General features: G+C 31.4%; 2 protein-coding genes across 3 annotated transcripts; both read left to right on the top strand.

The window, feature by feature from the left end:
• The first annotated feature begins 4,179 nt into the window (after positions 1–4,179).
• Positions 4,180–8,905, top strand: LOC130629657 (tripartite motif-containing protein 5-like). Of its 2 annotated transcripts, none has more exons than XM_057443051.1 (5): positions 4,180–4,475; positions 4,699–5,543; positions 5,630–5,678; positions 6,867–6,922; positions 7,649–8,905. In XM_057443051.1, exons 1-5 carry the CDS (start codon positions 4,207–4,209, stop codon positions 8,119–8,121), a joined length of 1,692 nt encoding a protein of 563 aa, XP_057299034.1. In that variant the 5' UTR covers positions 4,180–4,206; the 3' UTR covers positions 8,122–8,905. The 2 variants fall into 2 exon arrangements, with proteins under 2 accessions (XP_057299034.1, XP_057298961.1); XM_057442978.1 differs by having other exon boundaries at positions 4,627–5,543.
• Positions 8,906–9,434: 529 nt separating this feature from the next.
• On the top strand, positions 9,435–17,484 carry LOC130637328 (ankyrin-1-like). The gene is made up of 5 exons (XM_057446920.1): positions 9,435–9,823; positions 13,090–14,000; positions 14,079–14,127; positions 15,486–15,538; positions 16,308–17,484. The coding sequence occupies exons 1-5, from the start codon at positions 9,555–9,557 to the stop codon at positions 16,976–16,978; spliced, it is 1,953 nt and encodes a 650-aa protein (XP_057302903.1). The 5' UTR covers positions 9,435–9,554; the 3' UTR covers positions 16,979–17,484.
• The last annotated feature ends 568 nt before the right edge of the window (positions 17,485–18,052 follow it).

Here is an 18,052-nt window from a genome sequence, read left to right as displayed (position 1 = left end):
GAGCTTTCTGCATTTTTGCAATGTAAAATATGTTCAAAAGCATACAAGCAAGCAAAATATCTTAACTGTGGACATACGTATTGCAAGAATTGTTTAGAAAGCGTTTTAAGTTTTAAAGAAAATGGAAGTGCAGAAGTATAATGTCCTGAGAGCTGCAATCACAGCACGACAATTGGTAGAGATGAAACAATATCTTCCCTACAACGAATCTTCCACTTTGTAAAGTTTTGGATGAGCTGAAAGAAAGCAAAAAAGTGTAAGTTTACTATATGTTATCCGCCTGACAGAAATTTTACAATACAAAATTGTGTTAAAACTTTGTGAGATGCTGTCACTAAGAACAAATAATAACGTAGTTTGCTTGTGACAAAGAAAAATTATTGTATTCATATCAATTTGAATACATATTGCCAATGCATCTATCCCATCTATCACAAAAATTTATGTATTTTGCAGCAACCACAAAAGAGCTTGATTCTCACTAAGGGCATTCAACTTGTCGTTTTTTCACGTAACAAGACATGTAGCTTTAAATGGGAAATAACAAGAAATAAAATTTTTCGGCTCCTTACAACTATACCAAAATTTTCTTATATTTTGTTGTATCTAGTTACTAAAATTTTCAAAATTTGAAATAATAAATAGTGGAACAATAAATTCCTTTGCACCTATTAAAACTTAAAGACGTGTTGCTATCAACATGTATGTTTTTTCTTAAGCTGAAGTTCAGATTTGATTATTATTTTTAAGGGAGTGAAACTTTACTTTTATCTTTCGTTTTATAGTGTTTTGAATTTTTGACAAAGCACGTTGGTGTTCTTTTCTAGTGCCGTCAAAAATGACTAAAAACTATGTGAAGCCGCTTTAGTGATCAATGTGTAGTTTATTCATGACTAGTCAATTTTAAATCTCAATCCGGTTTATTTCAAATTTTAAATGGACCGGGTTGTTGACCTGTTTTATTTTATTTCATGATTTGTTTTGTTTTTATCACAAGAAAAGCCCGCAATTTTCGAATATTATTCGATTGGCTACTTTTTATTACAAAACTAATTGTCGATTTTACTTGATTGTTTAAAACCTTATAATTTATTTTGATTGGATTACATTCTTAAACATCAGGAAAAATTATCTTGCGTTGTTTTTACTTTTGACAAAAATATTTTATCGTAAAAATGGAAGCAATGTGAGAGGCGAAGATTATTTGTGTTGATACAAATTGTGTTTTTGTTTAATCTGAAGTTGACTTCTTTAATAACAAAGCATTTTACTATGAGCATTTTCTCAATTCTTTTCTTTAACCTTTGAAACATTTTATGTTGGACGATAAGAAATTTCATAAATTTGTAATTTTACTCAAACGAGACCATAAAGAAAAAAACCTTAAAAAACATAGTTGTAATCATATATTTAACACGGAATAACATGCTATACCGGGCTATTTTAGGTTAATAAGCCCTCGTATTATTTGTACAAATGAAAATCGGGCTTCATAATCACAAATAGCCCTCGAAACCATGTTATTACTATGCTAATTATTAGATTTTTCCAATCTCTAATAATTGCAAATAAATACCTAGATCCTCCGATCGTACTTCATTTGAGCAAATGAAGAAATACAGAAAATGATATCGAGTATTTATGCACGACATGCAGTCTTAAAATTTCTCACCGTTGTATAGATGGACATGCATGCAAGCGTAAATTATTTACCCCAGTAATCTTCGATAAAGAACTGGCAGTTAAGCCTTTGTGTAGACAACGTAATTCACTGGCAAGAGATGTTTGTCTAGATTGCGATATGTTTATTTGTGTGTTTTGTATTCACAGACAGCACCAAGACCACGAAATAACAAAGGTGAGAAAACGGTGTGGCTTGATTGCAACATTGTTCAAGGACAAAAATTTTTTATAAAAAACTTAAAAAGACAATATATTAAAACTACTGAGAAAAATTAGTTCGTGAACTGCAATCAAAAAAGTTAATACGAATGGGGCAATATCTGAAGAGGAGAACTTACTAAATGCATTTGACAAAAAATGGGAAGAGGTTAAATCAGAAATTGAAGATATTAAAGTTGATACTATAGAAAGGAATTTTCAGATTATGTTAATGTGTTCCACACTAAAACTTATCTTGAACTGGTAGCTGACAGAGTAGAAATTGAACGACGCTTCCTTGATTTGACTTTTGTTTCAGTTATTGTGCCACATATCAATTGCCATCTTTATCATTTAAAAGTTAAAAATCTATTCTCTTATCCATTGGGTAAGACAAAAACTTCTATTGATGATGTAAAAATTAGCAAACCTTGCAGTGGTAAAAAATGTCTGTTTAAAACTTGCATCACTGAAAGAAAACAGAAATTTAAATCTTTCAAATATGCGTCACAACGTGGTAAAATGTCTACTTGGTACGTATTTTTGTGCTATGACTTTATCTCGTTTAACAAAGCTTATTCAGCAAAATCAGGTTCTTCATACTTGGGTTTATGTCTCTTAGAAATCGAACAAAAAGCTGATGATGTTGGTGCTCCAAAGAGAATTAAACAGTTAGAAAATTTATAAATTATTTTATCGAAGTACCATTCCTTAATTTTAGTACTGTTATTTCTTATAATCGTAAGCTCCAGCTTTTTTTATAATTGGGATGCCTTAAAGGAGAAAGCTCTTCGCCTAGCACTATGGGGTAGTTCATCTATTTTTTTTAGTAATTTTAAGTGGAGAAACATACCGAAAATTATAAAATCTATAATATTTCAAGGTATTCAGTTCTAGTACAAAATTTTGCGCAGGATATACCAAAGAAACTGTTAGCTGATCTATTTGAATTTGCGACAAAATTATTTAAATAACATTTTTTTGCTGTCTAAATTGATAACAGAATGGTAACATTTTCACTGTCAACATAATTGATTTACCGATTTTTTTTATGAATTTTACATAAAAGTCGGAAAAGTTTGAATTTCGGACAATTTCCTAGCAACTTTTCATACAAAGTATTAAAAAACCCACAGGTATGTCAAAAAATTTCGTTTGTTTGTAAGAGATTTTACACAGAACGGTAAACTTCATTTCGGAAATAAAGTGATTGGATTTTTTAGCAAGCGGTTGTTTTTTTGACGCTATTAATGCCATCAGAGAAGCAAGCAATTACTACTTCCATTTTTTCATCATTTACATAATACAACTGCGCAAACTTCATTCTACTTAGGAAAACCTTGCAGAAGCTATGAAGGGGGGAGCGGAATCCACCATCAAATTTATGAGACTTAAAAAAACAGTATATTAAACAGTATATCGTATGATATTGTTCTCAATAAATATTTTGAAGACAAGATTGCAAACCATAACAGGAGAGAGTTCTAATCTAAAATGTTATTTTTTTAATTCGTTATAAGCACTTAATGAAATTTTTTATGATGGAAATGACAAAACTCTACGATCTTATCGAAGGACTGATCCTGATATTGTTAGAATGATATATGACTGGTCAGGAGATACTCTATTATTAGAGCGACACGTTATGACAAACAACTTACAGTTAAGACATTACTTGATCCTGGCGGCGATTGGTATGGATTAATATGAAAGTAATACATTCCCCTACAGTGCGAGTTGTGGTCTTCAAGATATTTTAGAAATGTTAATTAATTATGACAATACAAACATTAACAACGTAGACTGTTAAAATGCGACACCATTGCATGATGCATGCTCTCAAGGGCATACTGAATGCGTCAAGTTGCTGTTGTCTATACCACATAAATACTTAGGCTGTAGGAATAAGACTTACGTTCCAAGAATCTAGACATACTTTAAAATGATTTATCAGTGTATGTATAGAATCACAATTTTAGAAGAAGAGGACATTGCGGTTAATTTAAGTCGCCATATTCCTAGAATGCTTTATAGGCTCTATCGATTTTTGAATTTTAATTTTTGTATTTTATTTTTTGAGTTATACTTTATAATCAATTATAATTATAATTTTGTAATCAATTACTTTACGACATAAACATTGGGAATATATACTCTTCATTATGTTGTATCGTAATAAGTTTGCTTTCTTTTAAGTACTTTACGTTTCATCGTAGATTAATGGCTTTCACTTTTCATTTGTGGAAAGAACTTTAAAAATCTTCAGTTATAATTAACATATTTTTCGTTATTTTCAAGGATAACTACTTAATAATTAATTACGCAATGGCCGAACCTGAGAATCTCCGATATCTTAAATGCAAGATATGCTTAGACTTCTATAAAAATCCAAAAAATCTTCGTTGTGGACATTCATATTGCAAGAATTGCTTGGACAACAACTTGATCTTTAGAGAAGATGGAAGTGCAGAAATTTCTTGTCCTCTCAAATGCAAAAGCAGTATGTTGATTGGCAAATTAGAAACAACATCTTCTTTACCTACAAATTATGCACTTTCACAAATTGTAGAGGATGTGAAATCGAACTCAGTAAAGTAAGCTTTTGTCGTTTGAGTGACACTTTTAAAAATCTGAGCTGTAATTTTTACATAACACAAATTCTAACATGTAGTACCTTAATTTTCAACTGTTTTATTATCTATACATTACCCAATTAATATGTTTTAAATTCTTATCAACATTTAGATCTCACAATGATCAGGATAAACTCTGTCAGGAGTCAAGAGAGTGTGAAAAAATCATTAGTTTTCTGTGTAGAACATGTGGCAGCAAGGTTTGTGAGCACTGCCAAGATGTGCATCCTTGCGAGAAAAAAGAATTCACTGCAGTATCGTTTGATGAAAAATTATCACAGTTCCAACCCTTGTGTAGGGAGCATGATTCATCTGCAAAAGAGATTTGCATTGAATGTGACAATATATTTATCTGCTCTTACTGCAAACACAGAGAACATAACAATCATGAAAGAAAATCTATTGCTGATATGGGTAAGGAAGCACAGGACTGGTTTCAATCATTTGCAGCTTCGCACGAGGAAAAAGTATCTTTATTAACCAATTTGAAAAGGAAATATTGTGAAGTTATGGTAAAGATTAAGGACAACAGAGAAAACTTGATTCATCAATTGGAGTTAAGACGATTGAAAAGGGTTGAGCAGTTTATTGAAATGTTAAATATTAAAAAACAAAACATGATCAAACAATTTGATGACAAAGTAGAAGAATTTAATGCAAAAATAACTGATTTGGATTCAACAGAAAAAAATAATATGAAAAAATTTTCAAACTATATTAATACACTGAGCTCCAAGTCTCCTTTCGAGCTTGTCGCAGCAAAAGTCGAACATGATCGAAGACGGCTTGATATATTCCTATCTCCACCCTCTGTTCTGTGTCTCCATTCACAACTGTATATTTCGAAGGAGCAAAATATGTTTGTTAATCCTTTAGGAGAGATTAAAATTTCAATTGAAGAAGCAGACGTTAGTTATTTAAATTCTGACGAAAATTGTGTGTACATAAACCGAGCAACTGAATCTAAAGTTGATTTAAATCATTTGGAACTTGAGCGTAATTTGACGGAGTTTATTGAATATTTACAAAGTAAGTAGTTTTTTGATTTTTTTACTTTATTTTATACTTTAAAATATGAAAAATTGCAAAATTTAAATTTAAATTGGTTTTTTTAGGGTATGAGAAACATTCTTCCAAAGTGGATGATTTTCAAAGAATTAAAAGGTTAAAAAAAATTCCGTTTGTTGGCGATAATATCGTGAAATAACACACTATGTAAAAACAACAGTGGAATAAAGTTCCTTTATTTAAATTTTAATGGCGTCAATAATGACTCATAGATAAACAAAATCTTTATCAGAAATTTACTTTTTGTGTGAAGCCTCAAACGCTGATCATGAAGATGTATATCCCATACATTTTCATGTTTAGCGTTTTAATGTGCTTTAGAGAAATTATTTTTTATACGTTTTGCTTAGCTATGTCATGTTTACTCACGATAAATGCACAAAAATTGGTAGGCAAAAAAAAAGTACCAACTGAAATTACAGTTTTAATTGAGATATTATTTTCTTTCACCGAAAGGTTTATCTTCAAACATTTTATTTTCTCGCCAATTAAAAAAAGGTAAATCAATTCCATGTATGTTCAAACACTAGTATTTTTTGTTTTTTTCGAAGATGCACTGCACAGTATCAGGATTGTTTTTCAGTACAGTGTTACTTATTGATGCCCTGAAACTTTTCTGTGTAATCTTATTTGTCAACATAATAGGCGATTTAAGAGTTTTGGCCGCTGTAGCAACGCTATATTTATTAAAAAAGGTTGCTTCAGCTATCAAAATTTTAAAAACAAATTCCAGAATTGTGTTTGTTTAATTCCATTGATACACCAGTTTGATACACCACATTTATATTAAACTCAATTAAAATAGGTCGCTTCGTTAGTTTCTTAAAAAAAGACAAGAAGAAGAAGTATTCAAATTTAAAGTAAATTTTTGCCAGCCCAAAACTGTAGACCAACTAAAATCCTAATTACATTTAGTGTTAGCCTTCATAATGATTTTTTAATTTTGCATTATTATGAAGCATAAAGTAGTTACTTCAAACAATCATAAAAATTAAGTAATATTTAAAAATAACATTTCAAAAGATATTGAAAACAATTTAAATAACTTTGTGCTTCGTTCCCATTTTTTGAAACAGTTGATTTAATTCCGTGTTATGGCAGGCAGAATTTTAGTGATGGGCAAAGTAGCTATAATTTAATTTCAAAATTTGCGAATTCAGTTAAGTTAAACTTGCATCAAATAATATATTCTGAAGGTACTGTGTGTTATATGATAGTATCTGACGTAATGTAATGGTGTCGGTTAAGAAAGCAGAATGCTAAAATTTATGATTAATTTCTTAGAAATACCATGTCAGACTGTATCATATCAAATGTTGAATCACCTTATCAGTTTGAAGGTATGAAGTTAGAAATTATTTTTTAAGTTACTTTTTACTTTGTGAATACAATAATAGATATTACAGAAAAACTTAAGACAAAGACATTCATCGTAAAGATTTTTATTACTACCCTTTATATCATGAAAGCAACGATAAAATGATAAAATGATAAACTCAACGTTTACCAATAAAATTCAATAATCCTGAATTGTATAAACAAATTATTAATTTTATCCCATAGAGCCAATAAAAGATAAAAAACATTCATCCTACATTGATTTGTTTTTCGCTTCCGAGCTTAGAGGTCCTGTCCACTGCTTCGCAACCTTTCTGATTTGTCTTTTACTTTAGCGGCAACTGGTCCCTGTGCCGGCGGAATCCCGACAGGTTTTTCGTTCCTTCTCTAGCGGGCTTGCATTTCGTGCGAGATTAAAAAAACTTGCACGAACAGACTGACGGCAGCTTTTCACACAGAGATATTATTAAGTTTACACTCCTGGTATATCTTTTTAAACTAGTGAAAATCATGCTTTTTGTATTAATACACAAATGGTCAAAGCAAGAAATTTTGGAGCAGGGTTGAGATAAATTCGAACAGAAAAATCTACAACAATGCATGTTCTTGCACATTACTTGATCAAAAGGCATTGCAAATCCTGATTTCAAACTGACTAGGCAGTTTCTGCCGTTTTTTATCCTTCTTTTAATTGTCAATCCAACGATTTTGAATTTTTTTTTGTCTAGAATTAAGAAAAATTATTGAGAATGGTGATGTCGCAGTATTGCAAACATTTCTAAAACATGATGAAGATATCGTGAAAATGAAAGATAACTTTGGGTGCACTTTGTTGATTCTAGCTGCGCGCTACAACAAACCATCAATGGTAGAATTTTTAATTGAAGCAGGAAGTGATGTGTATGCTGAAAATGTCACTAGATGGAATGCATATCATTATAGTGCATGCTATGGCCATCAATATATCTTGCAAACATTGATTAATCACGACGATACAAACATCAATAACGTGAACAATGATGGAAATACACCATTACATTATGCATCACAAAATGGTCATGCTGAATGTGTTAAGCTGTTCTTAAATATACCACATATCGACCTTGAAATAAAAAACGATTGCAATCAAACTGCTTCTGAAACTACCGATAATGACACTATCAAAATTATATTAACAAATTATCAGAAATTGAAGAAGTAAAGCTCTTAACCAGTTTAATCAAGCTAGTTATTCCACTTTAAAAAATATATGACACTACCAGCTCTTATAACGTTAGTTATTAGCATGGAGATTTATAGGTGTGGCCTGAAAATATAATTAAACACCCTAGTTATCTAACCCGTGGAAAAATCCACTGGTAATAAAGTAATTAGTATTTAGGCTGTTAAAAGGCTGTTGAAAATAGGCAACAAAAAATACACAAAGTTAAAATTTGTATTTTTCTTATTGTTAAATTGTTAACTTTTTTTAAAAAGCGCGAATAATTTATAAAAACAATGTAATTGTCCGTAATTGTCTACTATTTCATTAATTAGAAAAAAAACATAAAAATTATTCAACCGCGGCTATATAAATAAACTTCTAAATTAAATAATTTCATTTATAACAAAAATTACATTTTGTATAATTTGAAAACTCCTACGGCAAAATAGAAGGAATATTATTTTATTTTATTAAATAATTTGTTTCAGCCAATCAAAAATGTGAATAATTGTTTTATTAGAAAAAAGTTTAGTTTTTTAGAGATGTTTAAGCGTTCTTAAAAATTATTGTCACAGACAGACGGAACTGATTAATATAGAAGACTAGTTAATTTAAGTTTAGTTAATTCTGTTAAAAAGGACAAGAAATTTAATTTGTTCCCCTGCACTTATTAACAAGTAAACAAATGTATTGATTGAACATTCAGTACTGGTGACTTCTGAGTAATAACATTTTTTAAACGCGTTGTTTAGAAGAAGAAATGACAATAATAGATATATAACGTTTTCTTGTATTGTTACTTTCTTCATGTAATATTTTACACTTGTACAAGGTTCAATAACAGTATACGTTATGAATTTTTACATTATTTACTCTTAAATTAAGAAAATATCTTCCATATGTGACGTGTTTTTAAGTCAAATGACGTCAGTCGCAATATTTTTTTAACGCTAAACAAATTTTTAGAAATTTAGTTCACTACTGCTTAAATCTTTAGCAATTCAGTCTCCATTATCCTCTAAAGTATCAAATGAATCAAACAAGTAACATAGGAAAAATCCAACTATATTTTGATAAAGGGACCTGATTTCTTATGTATGTTATCTTTTTCAAATTAAAGAACGTCGTTATTAACTGAAATATTTACTTGAAATAAGTTTGTAACAAAATACTATAAACGTATCCCAAGTTGAATTAGTTGTTAACTCACTCAAATTCTCAATTGTTGTCAAATTAACATACTAGACAAAAGACAATATTTCTATTTTCTGAAAAAATTTTGATTTCCTTTCTGTATGTTAACTGTGTTGTATCTTTATGTATATAAACTTAATACATATATCCCGCGCATAAAAATTCCCTTGCGAACTATATTCCTTCAGATTATTATTTTTTCATTTTTAGAAAGTGACAACATAATATCATTTACAATGTCAAAGAAAGCCTTTTCTGAATTTCTAAGATGCAAGATATGTTTAGACACCTACGACGAACCTAAAAATCTTATTTGTGGACATACGTATTGCAAGAATTGTTTAGACAACATTTTAGTCTTTAAAGAAGACGGAAGCGCCGAAATCAACTGTCCCTTAAAATGCAAGCTCAGTGTGACAACTGATAAAGATGATACTACATCTTCCTTACCAACGAATTATGCGCTCTGTGGCTTCATAGGTGATATGCAGGAAAAAACAGATTTGTAAGTCCAGTTTTTGGTTCTCGATTGGAAAAACTAATGAAATAACAACTTAACTGTGTTAAGACAGGTAGGGGCGAAACTTTACATATAGCATACTTTTGTTTTAATTCTGGAAAAAAAAGGCAAAAAAGAATTGTTATAAACTAATTCACTCTTTTCGTTTTTATAACATTTATTCTCCATTTTTCGTTAGTTGAGTCTCTTATGCTGCTTGATATTGATTCCAATCTGGGTTTACTTAATTTAATTAAATACCCTCCTTATAGGATTCACTTTTCTTGTTGATAATGTTTTTTGATCAACATGCAACTACTTCTTTCAATATTCACCTGAGGGTTGATTGGGACCTTTATCAGCTTTAATTACTCAGCCGTTTCGTTCCGCACATTTTTTGTTCTATAATTTGGTGTGTTTGTTCGAAAGAATTTCAATAGTGTAGTGTAGGCAATGGCAAATTTAAATCATAAGATTGCAGGTTAAAATCTGCACCCCGGCGCACTTTGACATGGAACTACTAAAATGTCTTCTGAGGCAGTAAATTAGGTTAAAGCAAGTACATTAAAGCTTTTCGTTACTTACTCATTTAAGGCTGCTTTAAATTAAGCGGGTATTTGGAGTGGCGAGGAAATTGCATTGCTAAGTAAGCATATTTGTATGTTGGAGAGCAAAGGACTCGACAAGAGAGGCATGTGTTTTTTGAACCAATCGCAATTCATCTCAGTCAGAAGTCGCAACAAGGAGGCGTCCGTTCTTAGTGTTGTGACAGAAGTGAACATCTTAATTGCAACACCAAAAGAATATTGGTTGATAGTTTGGCATTTTATTAATGAATTCATTAAAAGAAGTTATTACTATGTGCAAATGTGCAATGCAATAAGCAAAGCTGCTGAGACCGCAACCAGTGCTAGAACAGAAGAAGCAGATCAAAATAACCCATATTATTTATTCTGCAGAAGTTTAAGTACTGTACTGAACAGCCAACATTAAGAGAAGTTTTTAAAACGATTGAGTAAAAAAAGGTGAAATAAACAGTAAATATTTTTATGAAAGATGCTATCTCGGCAGATTTCTATATTGTTGACATTGACATTTTAAAAGAAAGATTTACTTGAAAGACTTACTTTGACAATTTAGCTGGATGAGAAAAGCCATGTACCTAGCTAGCTAATCGTTTTGCTAATTGTTTTCTTATTGAACATATAACTACCTTCATGCCATAATCTCAGACTTACACGTTTTCCCAAAGAGGTACTAGGCTTATAGTATTAAAGCGAGCCAGCTGGCTAGGTTGTCTTGTATCAGTATATATTTTAACAAAACAGCTTTATCTAATCACGCGTTACCAAATTTTTTTGATAATTAATAAAAATGCTTCTTAAAAGACTTAATCAACAAAAAATGTCGTTTCAGGGTGAACAAATAGTAAGTTGGTTTTAATAAAACTTTTTAAATTGGAGCGTTGCAAAATATAAACAACCAAAAGATATCGTCCCCTCCCTGTATAAAGGACTCGATCAAATTGCTTCTACTAGCCGCAGAAACTGTAACAAGATGACAAATCATTAATTATTTGTAGTAACCAGTATACTGGTTATGAAAAGCAACCTGTATCAGGGTCTTGTTTAGCCGTTAAGTAAGCCCTAGCGGCTTTGGCATAGGCAACAAACTCTGGGGACGAGGATGTAAACCGCCTGGCACTCGAAAATCAATATTTTGAAATTGTATTATGTTGTGCTTTTTAACAGTTGGCCCAATGCATTCGGAACATCTGCCTTCTGATCCATTTTTTTTTTTTTTTTTTTGCGTCAGAGTAGTTCTTCTCCGATAGCACATTCCACAAAACCCGACAGGTTCCTCTTGTGATTTCCTGTACCTTTGACGGGTTCATTTGAAATCCTGTGGCAAGAGAGGTGTGAGCAATTTCAGTCTCTAACTAACAGAATGTGACACATTATGTCTAAGATGATGACGCACTTTCTCTTATTAGTGACCTTTTCAATTAAATTTCCGATCAAGGAAAGCAAAGTGTCAAAAATATTGGGCTTCATTTAAAGGTTTTAAAAAAGGAAAGGATAATCAAACATTATCCTATCCTTGACAAGAACGCAGAATTTTCAGACTATATCAATGAATTAGTTTTATTATTATTCTCAAACATCAGCATTATTTGTATGACGTCATCAACAATTCTATGCTCAGGAAAAATACTATTACGAAGGTTCGTGGAAATATCCACTTAGGCAAAAAACAATAAAAAAATATAGATTGTTTAGGTCTTTTGCTCACCTCTGAAGTACGTATGGAAAAAAAATATAGCAAAATTTTTTATCCAGTGCCTATATTGTGTTGAGCTTGAAACGATGATAAAAAAATATATAGGATTGTGTTATTTTTTGTTGACATTTATTGAACTTGAAACGGGGATCAAGAATGTACTTTTAACAAGAGGTTACTGAGATATTGAGGGTTTTAAGATTTTTAGTCGACGGTATGAACCTGTCAATTTCGAAACGTGCTTAGGGGCACAGGTTTGAGAAACCTATCCAATTTCATCTCATCTTGTCCCCAATTTCCCACTGAATGACGATAATATCATGATTGACTGCATCATCTTGTTTCAAAATTGTTTGGCCTCAAAGATATAGAGGCATTGTAATTGCTTCGCTAATTTAAGTTAATGTTATTGACACTAAATTCATGTTATACACGTCGTGACTTTCAATTTGTTGATTAGCATTTAAGACATAACTTTTTTGGCAACATCAATAGACAGACAGAGAGACAGACGGAAATAGCCGATTAGTATAAGGGTTTGAGAATGCACTAACCAATATTTTCCATTCTATTTCAATTTATTATTTTATTAGCATAAATGGTTTAAAACATATGTTCCTGTTTTTACACATAAAAAAAAGGTATTGGGAAAACCTGAAACATATGGGATTAGAATTGCTAAAATCGAAAGAACGGATTTGACAGGACTTAAACTTAGCCGATTGTCATGCTCCTGTGATCATAAGATGAGGTAATAGCATATCCCATTTTAGAGAGTTTACTATGGTGTGTTTAAGCAATGAAGTCAAAATGTTTGTAGAAGTTGCTAACTTTTAAAAGTATTTATAGTCACAAAGTTTAATACCAAGTAAGCAAGTAATTTAGAGGATATTGAAATCCTATATACATGAACGTCCCCCCATTCCTTCCATTGCAAATGCGCCATGTTAAAATTTTCAAATGGTTAACTTTTGTGCTTCCTTTCCTTATAGATCTTCAGAACATCAGCAATGTCAAAAAACAAAGCAATGCAATATGAACATAAAATGGTTGTGTCGTACTTGTGGTGCGAAAAATTGTGATAAATGCGAAATTCTTCATACTCGGCATCACAAATCATTTACTGCAGTAACTTTCAATAAGAAGTTGCAAGAATTCCAACCAATGTGTAAACAGCATATGTCAATTGCAAACCAAGTCTGCACAGATTGTGATTGCGTGTTTATTTGTGTATATTGTGCACATCGTGAACATAATAATCACAGAAAAGAAAGCATTGTTGAGTTTGGAAAGGAAACAAAGGCTGGATTCGCCTCATTAATAGATGCATTTAAAGACACAAAAATTTTGATGGAGAGCTTAACCAAAAGATATAATGAAGCTTTGATTAACTTTAAAAGCGACAGAGAAAAGTTGGTTCGTGAATTGGAATTAAGAAAATTGAAACGAATGGAACAGTTTCTTGAACTTTTGGATAGCGAAGATAAAAACATAGTCAGAAAATTTGACGAAAAAGTAAAAGAATTTCAAAAAAATGCAATTGGAGCAGGTTACACAGATTATACTAAAGGCGAAAGGGTTTCAGAATACATCAATACGGTTAACTCTAAAACTCTTTTTGAGCTAGTAGCTGAAAAAGAGGAAGTAGAACGACAACTTCGTGATTTAACATCTCTTCCAACAACTGTTCCAGGTTTTAATTTACATCTAGCTGTTTTAAAAGACCAGGATTTCTACAATAATCCAATGGGTGAAATCATAGTTGAAGTCAATGATTTAAGCACAGCTAGTATAGATTCTGGTGCCAAAGCTATTTATAAAAGCCATATCACGAAGACTGAAAGAAAATGTAATCAATTGGAATTAAAACGTAAATTGATGGTGCTAGCTGGAAGTATAAAAGGTATGCATTTGTACTGAGATTGGTAAATGTTACAAAAGTTTATTTTTTCAGTCTAAACCTTAGTTTATTGTTCCTTAGAAAATGAAAGAACAACTAGTGGGACTGGTGCTGAAAAGAAGACAAAAAGGTATTGAAATGATTTTATTTGTCACATCGAATTGATTTTTTCCATCTTTATTTTTCATCTTTTATTTTATTGCTAAATTAATATCTTTTTTTTTGGGGGGGGTTGCTATAAGAGTTTTGTGTGTTGTGTTTGTGGGTTAATTTTATCAATTTTATCAATTTCTTTTTGAGAATCCTCTTCTTCTAAAGGCTATAAATGTAATTCCTTTGATTAAACAAAAAAATTAATTTTTGTGTATTTGGTATAAGCATATCCCCCGCATGGCTTTCTGTGAGAAAAAAAACAACTTCACTGATATAGTTTTGATGTCAGTTGTAAAACATCAGACAAGCCACCACTAGTCACCACGATTCTTACTCAAACCTTTCTAGGAGAATAAGACTTTTCATGACTGCTTATAGTAGGCCTAACTAGTCAATGTTGGCATATTGCACAGATAATTTACTTCTGGTGGCACAAAGACTGTTTCGTTTATTCATTTAATTGAGTGCTTGGTAGTTAATAAAAAAGGCTATTTGAAGTTTTACTCTTAACAACATTAAATGCTTTTAAGAACATTTTAAGATGCAAAAATCTCTTGGACTTCACGCTAAGTGTATGATTTAATATAAGGTTTTCTCGCTTGTCAAAATATTTTTTCTGCGCTGAAGAAATTGCCCTGGTGCTTTATGTTAAACCTATTTCGGTAAATACACAATAAATCATATTTTACAGGTTTTCGAACATAACTCCAGAGCAACAAATATTAAAAACATTAAAAAGTTTCTTATTTGGCAAAATTTTAATGATTCAAATAAGTGCCATGAAAACGTTTTAAATAATCACATAACTAGTTGACAAGATCGTGAAAAATTCCACTTATAAAAGAAACTTAGAAGGGATAATTGCGTGTTGACAATTTTTTGGAGGCTAACGTCATGAAATTATCTATACTTTCTATAATTCTTCTGCGTATTATTCAGTTTAGTTAAACGTCTTCAAAATTTTTGCACACTTATTATATTATTACCCTGACTTTAAGTTCCTAAATTATCTACATAACCAAAAAAACTGACGTCACAAGCCCGTTTCCAAGATATCTTGTCCCAAAGTTTTGCTTTCTTTGTAATGGCTTTATTGTTTCAAGTTATTACGTAAGACTAATGCTATTGACGTCATGCTGTGACGTCAGAAAGGTTGACAATGAAAAAAGGACATTTTTTCAGCTACATCAAGGAAAATTGAATTTATTCGTTCTTTTCTGTCATGAACCGAGAGTCAGACGGAAATAGCCTGATAATATTGTCGCGTGTGGTCAAACAAATTTTAACTGAGAAAGTTTTGAAGAGACTAAATTTTATTTATTGGTAACATTTTAGTGATGCTGTGCAAAAAAATAAAGCGCTACATAAAGGTGCTTACACATTTGCAGGTATGAAATATATATATATACCACGAGTTCTTTGATTATCATTTAGTTGCACAACTTTTGCCATTGTTTTATCAAAAGTACAAAGGACAGATAAAATCTCTGTAGGAGTTTCAATGGTTTTTGTATGTCGAGATAAAAACGCAGGCAAATAGTTAGTTTTCTAATTATTTCAAATAAAGGGTGGCTATGCACTTCTCCCAGTTTGGCTTTGGGGTAAGAATAAATTGTCGACGCAAAAATCATCTGTATTCAAAACTAATACTTATAACTTATAAAGAGCATTATTTTCATTAACTGTACAAATTTTCGTCTGCGTCCACAGCACCCAGAGTCCACTGCTCAGGAGTGTTAGCAAATTTTTTATCTTTTTTCAAAGTGCATTGCCCCACTACTATGGTTTTCACGATTATCAAACAGAATATTGGTGCATCAGATTTACGAAAGCATAAAGGCAGATATTAGGGGAGTGCATCAGAGTAAATAACTTCTCCTATTGTTATTGCTTTGCGGTAGTTGTAGTGTTTGATAGGTTGGGCAAGGTTGATTATTTATAGCATAAAAAAATAGATAAAGAACTGGAAAGAAATTGCGAAACATTTTGCAGAGTTTTTACAACAATTCGCTTAAAAGCTGTTTATATTTTAGTAGTAAACGGAAATGGTTTGGGAGGAGGAAAATGTGATGATTTGTTCTCTTCCAGTGAAAATAACATGCTAAGGAGGTTGAAATCGGTATTTCCTTTTCTACATTGACGAATTTTTATGTTTAGATGTTGATGAAATTATTAAGAATGGAGACGTAGAAATGCTGCAACAAATTCTCATTACTGACCCATTTATCGTTAAAATGAGAGATTCCTTCAGAGCTACACTTTTGATGAGAGCTGCAAGTTACAACAAACCATCAGTAGCAAAAGCTTTAATTGATGCTGGCAGTGATGTAAATGCTTCTCGTTATGATTTGTGGACTCCATTCCACATCAGTGCATTTCATGGTCATCAGGATGCTTTAAAAGTTCTTATTAATCATGATGTGACATGTATTAACACGGTAAATCATCGCAGGAAAACTCCGTTACATTATGCATGCGATAATGGTCACGTTGGATGTGTCCAGCTACTGCTGTCAATTCCAGGAATCGATGTGAATGTAAAAACAATGGACAATGACACGCCATTACATGTTGCATCTCGTAATGGTTCTTATCAATGCGTTAGGTTATTGTTATCCACGCCACATACGGATTTAAACGCGCGAAGAAGTAGTAGTGAAACTCCATTACACTTTGCATCTTCTTACGGGAATATTGAATGTGTTAAGCTGCTGCTGTCTAAGCCAAATATTGATGTGAACATACGAAGCATAGTGAACAAAACTGCTTATCATGTTGGAAGTACGGATGGCATTAAACAATTATTAGAGAAACATAAAAGTAAATAATATATGTATTACGAAATTTAAATCAGTTTTAAAAAAACTCCGACAGTAGTCTCCAAAAAAGGCCTTTAAGAACACCTTTTTTTGGATACGACTTATTCTAAAATGTCCTAGTGTGGATTACACTCAGATTATGGTATTGCAAGCTTTCGTTAAAAAAACACTGTCTGTTACACTTACTCTTAAAATTAGATTTGATTAGGCAGAACAGATGTAGAAAAACAGAATGTTTTTAAAAGACAATTTACAGTTTTACACTAAAAATAAAGTTAAATTTGTGATATATTATACTATGTCTATAATTCAAGTACTTAGTTCTAGAACAAATATTCACATTCAAAATAAAAGTCATTATGTTTTCATAACTTATTAACATATTAACAGATTTCCAATCTCTATTAAAATAGCCGCATTCCGTCTGTCTGTCTCTGCGCGGACCCCCGTTGAATTAGAAAATGATGTTGTGGAAACACGAATATCAAATGCGATATATTTTTATCCACTTTGTTGCGGCGGGTTAATATAAAGGACGGGTGAACCCGTGGATTATTCAACGGGAAACAACTAGTTTTTACATAATTCGCATAACAATATCCTTATTATTGGGTTAAAAATCGTGAAATCGAATTAATTAATTTTAGTTTACAACATGTCTTTTTTGTGGGTAAAGCGTGTTATGGTTTTTATATATAAGGGTAATTCTGACAAAAGTTATTATGTTTTCAAGATTACAAGAATTTTATAGAAAGTTAGGAGTAGTTTTGAATAATGGGCAATGTCTATGGCTCTGTAGATAGACATGCAGGTATCTAAAAGACAAACAAAAACTCAGCGTAACCATTCAGAAGAAAAAAAGACTTTTTTAAAAAAACAATACCCTTTCCCCCTTCCTGGAGGAATAGGGTTACTCTGGCTGTCCGTATCCCTTAAACAGGTTGGCATGTAACCTTTTTTAATGAAATTAAAAGAACATATCTGATGAATATGAAAATGAATTTTAAAACCTTAGTTGGTGCATTTTTTCACTTTTTATTCCATTTTGTTAAAAAGGACAAAATAGTACCCTGCACTTACCAG

This window comes from Hydractinia symbiolongicarpus, chromosome 1 (assembly GCF_029227915.1).
Source record: "Hydractinia symbiolongicarpus strain clone_291-10 chromosome 1, HSymV2.1, whole genome shotgun sequence".
In the NCBI taxonomy this organism is placed as follows: Eukaryota; Metazoa; Cnidaria; class Hydrozoa; order Anthoathecata; family Hydractiniidae; genus Hydractinia; species Hydractinia symbiolongicarpus.
Note: the sequence above shows the minus strand (reverse complement) of the source record. Positions and strands in the feature narration are given on the sequence as shown.

Bases quoted from the DNA above. Each gene is read 5' to 3' on its own strand.
- LOC130629657 (XM_057442978.1), top strand. From the start codon at position 4,207: ATGGCCGAACCTGAGAATCTCCGATATCTTAAATGCAAGATATGCTTA. The intron at 5,679-6,866 runs GTTAAAAAAAAT...TTAATTTCTTAG, and splicing joins GATTTTCAAAGAATTAAAAG to AAATACCATGTCAGACTGTA. The intron at 6,923-7,648 runs GTATGAAGTTAG...TTTTTTGTCTAG, and splicing joins ATCACCTTATCAGTTTGAAG to AATTAAGAAAAATTATTGAG.
- LOC130637328 (XM_057446920.1), top strand. From the start codon at position 9,555: ATGTCAAAGAAAGCCTTTTCTGAATTTCTAAGATGCAAGATATGTTTA. The intron at 14,128-15,485 runs GTATTGAAATGA...GTAACATTTTAG, and splicing joins GCTGAAAAGAAGACAAAAAG to TGATGCTGTGCAAAAAAATA. The intron at 15,539-16,307 runs GTATGAAATATA...TTTTATGTTTAG, and splicing joins AGGTGCTTACACATTTGCAG to ATGTTGATGAAATTATTAAG.